The 12,716-nt window shown below is 41.2% G+C and overlaps 2 protein-coding genes across 4 annotated transcripts in view; both read left to right on the top strand.

Annotated features, from left to right (window-relative positions):
• Positions 1 to 1,834, top strand: part of TUT7 (terminal uridylyl transferase 7) — a 35,369-nt gene extending 33,535 nt beyond the window's left edge. For all 3 annotated transcript variants that reach the window (XM_027880746.1, XM_027880764.1, XM_027880755.1), the window contains exon 29: positions 380 to 1,834. In XM_027880746.1, coding sequence (XP_027736547.1) covers positions 380 to 447 — 68 coding nt within the window. In that variant the 3' untranslated portion in view covers positions 448 to 1,834. The remainder of the gene's footprint in view (positions 1 to 379) is intronic.
• Positions 1,835 to 5,894: 4,060 nt separating this feature from the next.
• On the top strand, positions 5,895 to 10,800 carry ISCA1 (iron-sulfur cluster assembly 1). Its single transcript, XM_027880733.1, has 4 exons — positions 5,895 to 6,050; positions 8,053 to 8,106; positions 9,797 to 9,902; positions 10,374 to 10,800. The coding sequence occupies exons 1-4, from the start codon at positions 5,970 to 5,972 to the stop codon at positions 10,520 to 10,522; spliced, it is 390 nt and encodes a 129-aa protein (XP_027736534.1). The 5' UTR covers positions 5,895 to 5,969; the 3' UTR covers positions 10,523 to 10,800.
• The last annotated feature ends 1,916 nt before the right edge of the window (positions 10,801 to 12,716 follow it).

Genomic DNA, 12,716 nt, shown 5'->3' with positions numbered 1-12,716 from the left:
CTGAAGGGGGACCTAATTAGTTTTCCAAATATTGTAAAGACTTTACGGCAATTGGCTATCTCAAATCATCAGTTTCGTTGGAAAGACGCAGTGGTTTCTGTCTTCACTGCAAGTTTTTTTTAAATCTGTGTTTGGGGATTTTTAACACAAAGTGATTTTGAAAAAAAAAAGTGATTTTCAATTTTGTATTTTAATATTTCTTACTTTCCTTCAGCAGGTAATGATCTAAACTTGATCTGTGTGTCCTTTCATTATTACAGTTTGACTTAACAGTAATTTTCCCCTTTCTGATAGCTTCAGTTGGTTTATACCTTGTCCTTTTTTAAAAAAGAAAAAAAAATACCTTTAAAGTGTGATGCTTTCTTCCTCCCAATCTTAGGCAGCCTTTCCAATAAATACATGACTCAGGGAAAAGCCTCACAGAAGAGGACCCAACAAGAATCATGAGGGTTATTAAGCCCTGGCAAATTGCAATACAGACCCGTCATTCATTTAAAAGAAACGTCCTTGGCTAAAGCATCTGGATTCACAGGACAGCAGCACAAACAACATTCAATTTAAGTTTTGTTTTAGATTGCTAGTACAAGCAACTATGTGTTTTAATATGGAACCCTGCTCTTAAATAGATTGTTTAAACATTTTCATAGAAAGCCATGTTTTGTATTTGTTTACTAGGTAAATCATCTAGAAAGGGGCAGGTACTAAAAATGAACTGTTTTCAAGTTTTTTGTTGTTCCACCTGACCATCTTAAACTGCACTAAAATTGTGTGCAAGCCAAATAAATTATATTTTCTTCAAAAATTAATTTTTTGAAGGAGCAAATTATATTTATTGTTAATTGTTTACTGAATCCTTGTGTAAGTGTTTGAAATGTTTGTAGAGTGGTACATTATCTTTAATTTCTGTAGAGAACTGAAAACATAGACACTAGTAAACGTACGTAAAACAGTCTCTGGCCAAGCAGCACTGCTGAAATTTTGTGAGGTTTTTTTTCTGTTCTGTGAATTCATGGGAGTTCATTTGCTGCTGTGCTTGTGTTCAAGAAGAAAAAGAAAAAAAAAAAAAAAAAAGAAACAGGTCTGTCCTGTTTTGTTGCTGCTAAGAATCTTTTTCAAGGCCTTGGGGATACAGACAAAAAGACTAGAGGTATTTTACGGAATAGAGGTATTATATTTGGCAAATGGGGAAAAACACACATCCATTTTCATAGAATGTGAAGAGAATCCTTGTACCAGTCAAAAACTTACATTCATTAGTAGTATGAACTTGAGCTTTACTTGAAGTCCTTCCAGAGCTGGTAATGTACCATTTTATCTTGTTTAGGAAAGAATAAATTACATGTTAAAATGGAAACCACTGTTAATTTATGAATCTGAAATAAATTTTTAAAAATAAATAAAAATAAGATTTAAGTTCTTGTACTTCTTTTTAGGCTGTAGTTTTCAATGTTCCTGACATAAATGTAGAATTAATGATGAATTGTTTGAATTATCTTGGTTTAGAAATATGTTCAATTTCTTTTCCTTGTCCATCTATTTTTATTAAAGTTGAAAACTAGAATTGCCAAAGTGGTCTTAAAGAACTAGGATCCTAACTTGTGTTTTGGTTTTCATCCATTTGAAGTCAGCTATTTGTGAACTTCTGGATGTGCTACTTTCACAAATAATTTGTTCTATGTTCTTTCCTAAACATATTTTTGGGCAAAATATTAGCCAGCAACAAAGAGAAAATAATTCCAACTTTGTCTTCTATAGCATATTTCATCATCTGAAATAAAGTCAGTTTTTCCCTCAAAAAAAAGTTAATTATCGTAGTTTTTCATTCATATATATATATATAAAAAAAGGCTGACATGAATGCTATGTGCTTTATTTAGACTTCTGTTCAGAGTTCCTGTTTTGCTGACAAGAATGACCTGTGTAAACCTCCCGGGGACTATGGCTTAATCTCAAAGACTGAAGTTATTTTTAACAGAAAAACATAATGAGATTTATATATAATCACCCTTTTCTGTTAGTGATACTTTGTAGTTCAGTGGTGACATTTTCAACAGTGAAATTTCTAAACTTGCATCTGGATAAAAACTCATTCTGCAGATCTATTGAGTCTTCTCATTCGAAGATGCTGTTTTAGTAACTATATAGTTACTAATCTCATAGCCCTGAAATGAAATGCCCAAACTTGGGATATACATTACAGACATTAAACTATTTACCAATCCTTTGTTTGCTTTAAAAGTTTTTAAATACCACAATTATAATTTACAGGATGTGTGACAGAAGAAACACAGTTGAGGAGGCATAGCATATATATCTGCTGTATTAGGTTGTAAAATGTAGGAGATTGATTGAAAATTAAAATTGAAGACATGTAAGTTCTTTAAAACAATTCTTGACATACAAGATACCCTGTTTGCCTTATGAGAATATGTTCTCAAGGGAGCAACTTTGCATATAGACACACTGTATGGGGCTGATCCTGGCCAGATGTCAGGTACCCACTAAAGCCACTCTCTCACTCTCCCTCTGCAACTGGACAGAGGAGAGAGAAAAAAAAAACAGCTAAGGATTCATGAGTTGAGGTAACAGCTGGGAGAGGTCACTTATTGATTACCTTCACAGGCAAAACAGACTCAAATTGGAGATAGTACTTAAATTTATTATTAACAGAATAAAAGCCAAAGTGAAAAATAAAACAGTCTTAAAAACACCTTCCCTCACCCCTCTTTCCTTCCATGTTCTCCCTCCCCCTGCCCCAGCGGTGCAGGGAAATAGGGAATGGACTTAACAGTCAGTTGTTTCTGCTGCTGCTCAGGGAGAGTCCTTCCTCTCCTCCCATGGGGTCCCTCCTACAGGAGACAGTCCTTGATGGACCTCTCTGGCGTGGGACCATCCCTTGGGCAGCAGCTCTTCCCAAACTGCTGTCCTGTGGGTCAGTCCTCCATGGGGTGCAGTCCTTCAGGAATGACCTGTACTGGCATGAGTCCCCGACAGGGGCCACAAGTCCTACCCAGGAAAAACCTGCTCCAGTGGCTGCAGGTCTCCGGCAGGACCTGCTCCATCCTGGGCTTCCCACGGGGTCACAGCCTCCTTCATGCATCCACCTGCTCCAGGATGGCCTCCTCCATGGGCTGCAGGGGGGTCTCTGCACCCCGATGGTCCTCCATGGGCTGCAGGGGCACAGCTGCCCCACCATGGTCTGCACCACGGGCTGCAGGAGCCTCAGCTCTGGTGGCTGGAGCACCTCCTGCCCCTCCTTCTGCACCGACCTTGGTATCTGCATTGTTGTTCACTTGTTCTCACTCTGCTCTTCCCTGGCTGGAATTCTTTCTGTGCCACAGCCTTCTGTTCTTAAATGTGTTATCACAGAGGTGTTATTGTTACTCCTCAATGGCTCAGCCTTGGCCAGCAGCAGGAAGTCCGTCCTGGAGCCGGCTGGCATTGGCTCCATTGGACAGGGGAAGCTTCTAGCAGCTTCTAACAGAAGCCACCCTTGTAGTCCCCCCACTACCAAAACCCAGCCACAGAAACCCACTACAGTGATTAAGGAGGTATTAGTTGCATTTGTACATAGGCTTCCCCCCTCCCAAGAGGGGAAGACTTTAGCTTCAGGCCAAAGGTGCATTTAAACCCACCTGCCCCTAAGTTGGAGTGGTTTAGTTGAGATGCTCGCACAAATTGTGTGTGAAAAGACAGATTTTTTGTATCTAAAGACAATGAAACTTTCTTAATTATGTGTGGAAAAAGATAGTGTACACTTACTACCAAACTCTTCAGAACTGCTAAGCCCAGAATTGGGGATCCCAAGTAAGAGGTGGTAAGACCTAGATGTGTTGCTTGTGCTTGGGCTTCATAAATACAAGTTTAAAGTATTATCTAGCATGTTTAAGGATGCTGTTAGAGGAAATTAGAAAAAAAAAAAAAAAAAAAAAAAAGGTAGTTGTTTTCCTTCTGACATTACTATCATTCAATTTAAAGTAATGGGATGAGTATCCCTGTACCAAAGCTGTGGGAATTTCTTGAAGTCAAGTGGCTGCAGCCACAAGCCGTTTGGGAATGGCAGTACAATTCAGCCAGCAGCTTCCAAACTGTCCTCCCATGATGACTGTGCACCAGTCAGGGATCAAGATGGACAGTTGAGCCCTGACCACTGCACAGCCCCCACCTTAGCCAGCCCCAGATGGGCATAAAACCTGGCGGGGAGGACAGGACCCTGGTGAGTAGGACAGCAAACTGTTGGGCATGTATCGCACTAGTTGCAAGTTCTGAGTCCTGTGCACTTTGCTCAGGGATTTGTCTAAACTGGATCACCCCACGCACATCTTTTGCCTGCTGAGCCAAAGCTTCCTATGGAATAGCCATATGCACAGTTGTTTTTAAATGCTTGTCTATGTGACTGTCAATAAATATTCACGTTCTGTGCATGTATTTCCTAGGTGAGGGACTATGGGCCTCCTTTGTTCTCCAGTGTGGGAACGTGTCTGGGGACAAAAAGACTACAGTACAAAAATTATAGGAGAAAATATGGTTGCTACTCCCTGGACAGAAAGCAGTCAGCATACCCAATCTCCCACACACTATACAATCAAAAGGGGACTGTTGCCTAAAAAGAAACCTCTAAGACTCAATTTGTGAGTTTTTGGCAGGTAGGCATTCTTTTATTACAGCGTCCTGGAGGATTCCAGCATGCTGAGTGCACCAGTAATTGTTTTGCCAAAGTGCACACAGAGGTATCTCCACTACAGCTTCATGTCAGCATTACATGATTATTAATTTTTGTTCTCTGCATTCCTATTACATATTCATGACAATCTCAATACCTATTAGCATATATACATATCCTTATTAGGTCTCTGAGTGGCTTCACCAGAGGTCTCTGGTGGTCATTTCTATCTGGAGTCCCCAAAGTTCTACGTGACTGCCTTAGGAACATGTTTAAGAAAATACACTTGATTACAGAGTAACTTGGTGTTGCCTACTTGGCTGTTTTGGTTCCCTTCTTCATTGTTTCTTTACTTTACTTGGCTAGTTTCTTTAAATTGCTTGTCTCAGCTATAGGTAATTTTCCATGGTACATTCTGTTGCAAGCCATACTAGTCCTGTTACATCTCAAAACTCTAGTACTGGGACTAAATGGAGTGTGGAGCAGTATGGAGACACTCCCAAGCCAAACTCCCTTGCACAGGAGGGAACTTGGTGGTACTTTCTAGCTGCTAAGCTGCACAGCAGCTGAAAACCAAGGGAGACAAGGAAAACATCCCACTGTTGAATCGGCAACCACGATGAAATCATTCTCCTTGGGCTGATGCATTTCCCATCCCAAGGTTATCTCAGGTACTAACTGAGATATCCACCCCCAGGGTATGACCACTGCTCACTGGGTAAGATGTATGACTGGAGTCACTCAAGCTCTACCTAAACATAAGGAAACAATACAAAAGTGAGTTAAAGAATAGGGGGAAACTAGGGAAGACTCCATCGTAACTTCTGGGGTCAGTCAACAGGCTGAACCTATCTTCTCCCCAGTAGGGATGCCTATCCGGTAAGAAATCACTGAAACTTGCTCCGTCAGAATCCTTGGGCTGCATCAAAAGCAGCATAGCCAGCAGGTCGAGGGAGACGGTCCTGCTCCTCTGCTCTTCTCTGGGGAGACCTCACCCCCAGTATTTGCGCACCGCTCTGGTGTCCCCCAACATAAGAAGGACATGGAGCCGCCGGAGCAAGTCCAGAGGAGGGCAGCGAAATTTCGTCAGAGGACTGGAGCGCCTCCCCCTAACCAAGAGAGGCTGAGAAACTTGGGACTGTTCAGCCTGGAGAAGGTGGCGCTTGGAGGACCGAGTGACCTTTTTTTTTTTTTTTTGCTGCGTCCTCCGCGGGCCCGGCCGGGGCGGCGCCGATCGCGGTGTCGTCAGTGCGGGCTGGGCGGGCGTGCGGGCGGCGCTGCCCATGGCCGAGGGCGCCGGTGGGCCATGGCCTCGTCCGTGGTGCGGGCCACGGTGCGCGCCGTCAGCAAGCGCCGGATCCAGGCGACCCGCGCCGCCCTCACCCTGGTCAGTGCCGCCCGGTGCGGGCAGCGGGCGGGGGGTTGGGGCCGCGGCTCGTCGGCTGCGGGAGGGAGTTGCGCCGCGGCCTCCCCGGCCCCCCTGGCCCGCGGAGGGGAGGCCGCCCCTGGCGGCGGCGGGTGGGGACGGGGAACGGGGACAGGGAGGGGGGGGGGTCGCCCCGCCGGGCCGGCTGGGGAACCGCGGGGTGCCGCGGGGCGGCACCGGGGCCGGGCCCCTGGGTGCGCGGGGCCTAATGTTGCGCGGGCGCCCGAATGAGTGTGTTTTGTGTATTTGTTTAAAATTTTTTTTTTTAATTTTTTTTTTTTTTTAAATTTTAAATTTTAAAAATTTTCACCCACCGAAGCTGACGAGTGGTTGTTTTCGCGAAGGCTTTGTATATCCTGTTGTTGATGATGGAAGGAAGCGCGTTCCGTGCTAGCGGTCGTACTTGGGGGAGGAGGCCGCGCTTGAAAACTCAGTGTTCGGTCGTAGGTTGGGCTCGATGATCTCAGAGGTCTCTTCCAACCTGGCTGATCGTGAGGGATAAGTGCAGAGAAAATTACAGTTTAAAGTCTTTTCCCTGCAGGAGCAAGGGCAGATCGTGTGTACGCACAGTTTATAGTCGTTTGTCAGAGCAGGTGATTCCTTTCCAGTAGTGGTTCTGTAACAAACGAAGAGTGGTAGCAGTAATTAGAAAAAAATTTCTATTGCAAGGCTGTTTGTCGTTTGTTTTGTGTGTTTAAGGCAGCTCATAGTAAGAACTTCATCTTACTAATGCTTTTGCTTTTCTCAGTGTCTTAGAAACTTGTAGGCATGTAATGGAAATTTTAATGTTTATGTTGCATTCTTGAATTTCTGCAACAACTAAATCTGCACAAACGGTGAATTTTATCTGCTGTAAAGTCACCCTCGAGGACAGTGGTAAGAGAGAAGTAGGCTGCAAGCCCTCCTGTGCCTAGCTGAGAAGAACTTGGGGGTGCTGGTGGATGATAGCTGGACATGACCCAGCAGTGTGCACCTGCAGACCAGAAAGTCAGTCATATCCTGAGCTACATCAAAAGCAGTGTGGCCAACAGGGTGAAAGAGGTGAATCTGCTGCTCTACTCTGCTCTAGTGAAATGTCACCTAAGTACTGCATTCAGCTCTGGTGCCCCCAGCACAAAACAGACATGGAACCGTTGGAGCAAGTCCAGAGGAGGCCATGAAGTTGATAACGGGAGCAGAGCACCTCCCCTACCAAGACAGGCTGAGAAAGTTGGGGCTGTTCTGCCTGGAGAAGAGAAGGTTTTGTGCAGACCTCATGGCAACAAGTACCCAAAGGGGGCCTGCAGGGAAGCCAGAGGGGGACTCTTCATCAGGAACTGTAGTGATAGGACAAGGAGTAGTGGGTTCAGACTGAAAGAGGGAAATTTAGGTCAGATTTATGGAAGCAGCTCTTCCTGGTGAGGGTGCTGAGGCACTGGAACAGGTTGCCCAGCGAAGCTGTGAATGCTCCATCCCTGGCAATGTTCAAGGCCACACTGAATGGGGCACTGAGCGGCCTGGTCTAGTGGAAGGTTCCCTGCCCGCAACAGATGGGTTGGAACAAGATGATCTTTAAGATCCCTTCCAACCCAAACCATTCTATGATTCTAACAACCAAAACCCCTACTTTAATAGGACTGCAGTTCTTGAGGTATATGTTTGCTGACAGTGTGGAGGCGAGGGGAGAGTTACTGTGTTCTGTATAGATTAGTTTCAACCGACATCTGTTTTACAGCAGAGTGCTTATCTTCAGCACAGGCATCAGTTTCAAGTAGAACGCAGAATAGTCAATACTGATAGGTGGCTGAAGGGGGACTTTGCAGGTAGAAAACAAATGTAAACTAAGAAAATCTGAGTACACGTAGTTGGAATAATAGATTTTTTTATAGTGAAATTAAGTACATTGCACGCTTTAATACTTGCAAACACTGCAAATAAACAAACAGGAAAATTTCAAATTTATGTGTATGGTTCTGTCTTTCAGACCCCATCTGCTGTTCAGAAGATAAAAGAGCTTCTGAAAGATAAACCCGAGCATGTAAGTATAGATAGGCGGGGTCAGTCTGTAGATGGTGCTAAGGTATTAGCACAGCTCATGATTGCAAACAATTTGTGGCTAACTTAGAAGTTTGAAATAAACACTGACGTGTTCATTAGCAATATCTACATCTTTTTTTGGAGGGCAATGCATAAGCTTGTTTCTCTGTCAAGCCTCATTTTGTTATAAAATGAAATGCAGGAATGAAATGAAATGTAGGAAATAACTGACTATAATGAGATTTCAGTGTACAGTTACCATTGAGATTAAAGAAGCTGAAGAAATTTTAAGTCACAGTGGTGACTTCTAGAGGGGAAAGAGATCTTCAGCTGTTGATATTAAGAAGTTATTTAAGTTCTTTTAGAAATTCTCACTGTGAAGTATGCAATAATAAAATTATGTTCATATGCATTAGAAAACATCTAATTCTTAGGAAACTTGCCAGACAGTGTATTTTTTCAAGTAATCAGTATTTCCCCAAATAACTAATTGAGCCTGTCATCTTTTCTTCTTTGGCAAAAGACACAAGTCTTCCTTTATAGCCATTGTAAAAAAGAAGCATTTGATTTTCTTTACTGTAAATATTATTATTACAAGAAGAACATTTCTCTTTTGTACAAGGCCCATTGTTTGTTTTGCTTCCTGCACATCTGCAATTCATTAGACTACTTGTTCTAATGTTTTAAACCATCCTAAGGAAGCCTTGGGCCTACAAGTTACATGGCAGTTCCCTTGCTATAAATGGTGTTTACGTTTTCCAAGCTGTTACTTGGTAGCAGTTCCTGTAGAGAAAGGTCTGAAAGGATCAGATGCAGTTTGTCTGAGAGCCCATTTGATGACAAGTAATATGTTTTGATACATTTTTATCATAACATTGATTATAGAGATAGATAATAAAATTTGCCTCTTCAGTTATGAAGCATTGGTGTGCGGAAGGTGATACAGATACTTCTGAAAGATTGTTGTGCACAAATACTTTTCAATTTCATTAAAACCTTTTCTCAGCTCTTTCCTTACAGATATGCTCTTTTTGTCAGACTTGTTGAATGCTGTGTTACAAACATTGACTAGGTTAGCTTTTAAGGTCAATTAAAACAGTAAGCAAATACACATACTTGATTTAAGGGAAGGGATTGCTTTTTAGGTGAAACTGGAAGTAAAGCTAATGAAATCAGCAAGTCAGTTTTTCAGAACTTTAGTTTGAAGTAAGTTTTCTGATGGTGTCATTACAAGAGTTCTGTGAAAATCTAGTAACTACCCTTGTTTGGCCTCACAGCTTTATAATTAATTTACCATTAATAATCTTAACGTAGCACCCAAATTAGCATCCGAGTAAATTTCCATTTAAAGTCACAAAAATACTGTCTTTGAAATTTGACTATCTTATGAGACCTGGTACCTACTAGGATGCCAAAAATATGTTATTTCAAAACTTTGACGTCCTTTAAGGCTTGATACACAGCAGCAAGTATCTGATGTTTTCTTTTACCTTGGCAGTCAAATTTGTAAAAGGAAAAACATATTACCTCTTAATCCATTAAGGAAATTCACTGGTGTATTAAGGCAGTGAAGAATAATAAATGTCAGCATTTTGTTGTTCGGCATACTTTTTAACTTGATATTCCATAATAGGTTTTAAAAGGCAAGTCATGCACGTGGTGGTGGCTTTCTGTTATCTTTTTTTTTTTAGGTGGGTGTGAAAGTGGGTGTTCGTACAAGGGGATGCAATGGACTTTCTTACACGTTAGAATATACAAAATCAAAAGGAGACTCTGACGAAGAAGTAGTTCAAGATGGTGAGTTTCTGGTGCAACAGAAGAACATTCGGTGGGGGGGGGGGGATAAAAACCAGTCATTCTGAGAGAAGAACATTTGTTTTTTTACAAAGTTTTGGGTCATCTTGTTGGATTCACAGACTTTAAGAAGGGTATGAAAGGGTTTACTGTCTGTATTGCATGGGAATTTTGTACTGAAGCTGAGATTCATTCACAAGTTCTACAGCTTCTTTCTCTCATTATCATTGTTTTTTGTCCCCCATCAAAATACAGACATGCATGTCCACACACAAGTAACAGTTCTAGACTGTTGCCAGACTTCTGTATGTAGAGTGAAAACAGTGATGAAAGTGCCCCAAATTAGACCAGGGAAACCAAGTTGTACTGGTAGTCTTCTTATTTAGCTCCATTTTTTTAATCACCTGTCAGAAGAGAATTTCGAAGTGAACAATGATTTTGCTGTATGTAATTCCTTCTTTTGTTGTCTTCAAGGGGTTAGAGTGTTTATTGAGAAGAAGGCACAGCTGACACTTCTAGGAACTGAAATGGACTATGTAGAAGATAAGCTGTCCAGTGAATTTGTTTTCAATAACCCAAACATCAAAGGAACATGTGGCTGTGGAGAAAGCTTTAACATCTGAAATCTCAGGACTACTTCTTTGACTTTGAACAGCCCATACTATTATGACGTTTGGAAGCAGATGTGTTTCCTTCAGGTTCGTAGGCTGTGTAAAGTGGGGATATTATTAAGAAAAATAAATAATTTTGAAAATGTAAGTTGTGTGGTAAATTCCACCGCTGATGTAGTTATCCTGTAATTTGTGATGAGTTAGGATCTAAAAGGTAAGAACAGTAAGTGCTACAAGTAACATCTCTGTACTTCCACTTGCCAAGGAAATAAAATCTCACTGTTCTTTTCCTTTGTCATTTTCTTTGTCCATCCTACTCCAATGCCCGTCCAAAACCCATTTGAAAGAATAGATTGTGTTCTGCTTTGATTCGGAGAAAACAAAAAAATGAACAAAAAACCCCAACCATTTATACATGTGTGTTTATAGCAATTTTTACATACAGGCACACAGTCCTTGCTTGCTTTATAGTTTTCTGATGCTTTCTTCATTTTGCAAGTGCATTTCTGGTGTTTTATGTGCCCTTAAATCCAGGGAAATAAAAGTGTTGTTCATGTATTAATATAGTGGCTACACTGCTTGTAGAAATGCTTCAAAGAGGGCTAAATGTAATTCTTTTCCTTTCCTTGTTGAAGGAACAGTCTCTGCTGTACTTGGTCATTTTCAGAACATGAAATATTTGGGCACTGGAGGACTAAACAGCGATACACATGGGCCTTGTTTTTCACACTTCTGTTGTTTTGTCATTCCTCAATTAAATTGCAAAGTTGGTAAAACTGCCTCCACGTTCTGATTCCCTGCATTCACAAGATGTGCTCTGTGTGTGCACCAAAAGCTATGAATGCTTTTTTTGAGAGACAGATCTTAGATTTCTCATTACTACTATTTTTTTTGTTTGTAGTCACATCTGCTACTAATTTTGTTACAGTGTGAACTCTTCTTCGTAACTCTCTAGGTTTTTTCACCAAAGCTTATGGTAACTTCTATTTAACTCCTGTCTTGAGGTTAACTTGGTAACAGGAGAACATGTGTTTGTAATTTTAAAAAAATTAGTATTTCATAGTAGTTTTAATCTAGACAGTAATTAAAATAGTATAAAAGGCCATTTTTTCTTTGGAATTTAAATGTACTTAATCAGAATTTTTTAAACAAATGTTTTTCAAGCTTATCCAGTCTTCAGCACTTCTTTGCTGGTGCTGAGGTGGAAGTGTAAAATCTCTCCAGATGTTCCCAAAATCTGTTGTGAGAGAGGAACTGTTCTGCCCATTTATGTCCTGATTATCCAAAGATGACATTGTGCAGCTAAGCTGCTCACTTGTGCATGAGCGAAGGTAACATCTGCCTGGTCAACTGATTGGAACAGGTGGTGAAATGGATGCAAATAAAAAGTAGGGGACAGCAGAGATCTTGCAGTCAAGAACAAGAAGGTGTTGAGATAGGAGGGAACTGAGAGCATTAAGGATGCATGTTGACAATCTGGAGGTCATCTTGATCTGGACACTTGTGCCCATATGCCTGTCACCATCTGCTGTAGATGTAGAATTGCAGCTAGAGTTTGGTTCTTCCCTCTTTACTTTCCCCAGGCCAGAGGGAAGAATAAAAATTGAAAAATGAAATAATGCTTCATCTGCTTTATGTAGTGCACAGGAACAGAAAGTCAGAATTACCTATAGTCTAACACTAAATACTTGAATTGTGACTGTATGTCAACTTTTGAAATAAAAACACTTTCCTTGAACAGTCAAGTGCTGTGCACAGTTACTTTATATAGTAATTCGGAAATCACTGGTAATACACTGGCTAAGTGCCTCTGTAGTGCCGTAAGTCTTTCAGTCTTGCCAAACAAAAACATGACATCACTGCATTACACCTAAAACTCCAATCCAAGAGCATTTCTTCAAACTGCATTTCTCTGCTTCTTGCTAGAAATAAGACTTCAAATGTGGTGACACTGGTGGTTGCTAAAAGTGCTGGTACTTACTCATTTAACTTGTTTTGTGGTGGAGGGGATTGGTTTGAGATTTATTTTAGACCTGTGGCATGTATAGCAATCCTTTTCATGTGTTTGTGTGTATGCCCTGAATGAAAGTTTGCACTTTTGTATTCCCATTAAATAATTATCTAAGTTGTCACCTTACTAGGACAACTAATGCACAATGTGTTAAACTTCTGCTAAAGTGCTATTTACAGTTGCATATGAACATGA

The sequence above is a fragment of the Empidonax traillii genome, unplaced genomic scaffold (genome assembly GCF_003031625.1).
Source record: "Empidonax traillii isolate 1590-97213 ecotype Southwest subspecies unplaced genomic scaffold, ASM303162v1 scaffold6:size4315531, whole genome shotgun sequence".
Taxonomy (NCBI): domain Eukaryota; kingdom Metazoa; phylum Chordata; class Aves; order Passeriformes; family Tyrannidae; genus Empidonax; species Empidonax traillii.
This window is presented reverse-complemented; position numbering and strand designations above follow the sequence as displayed.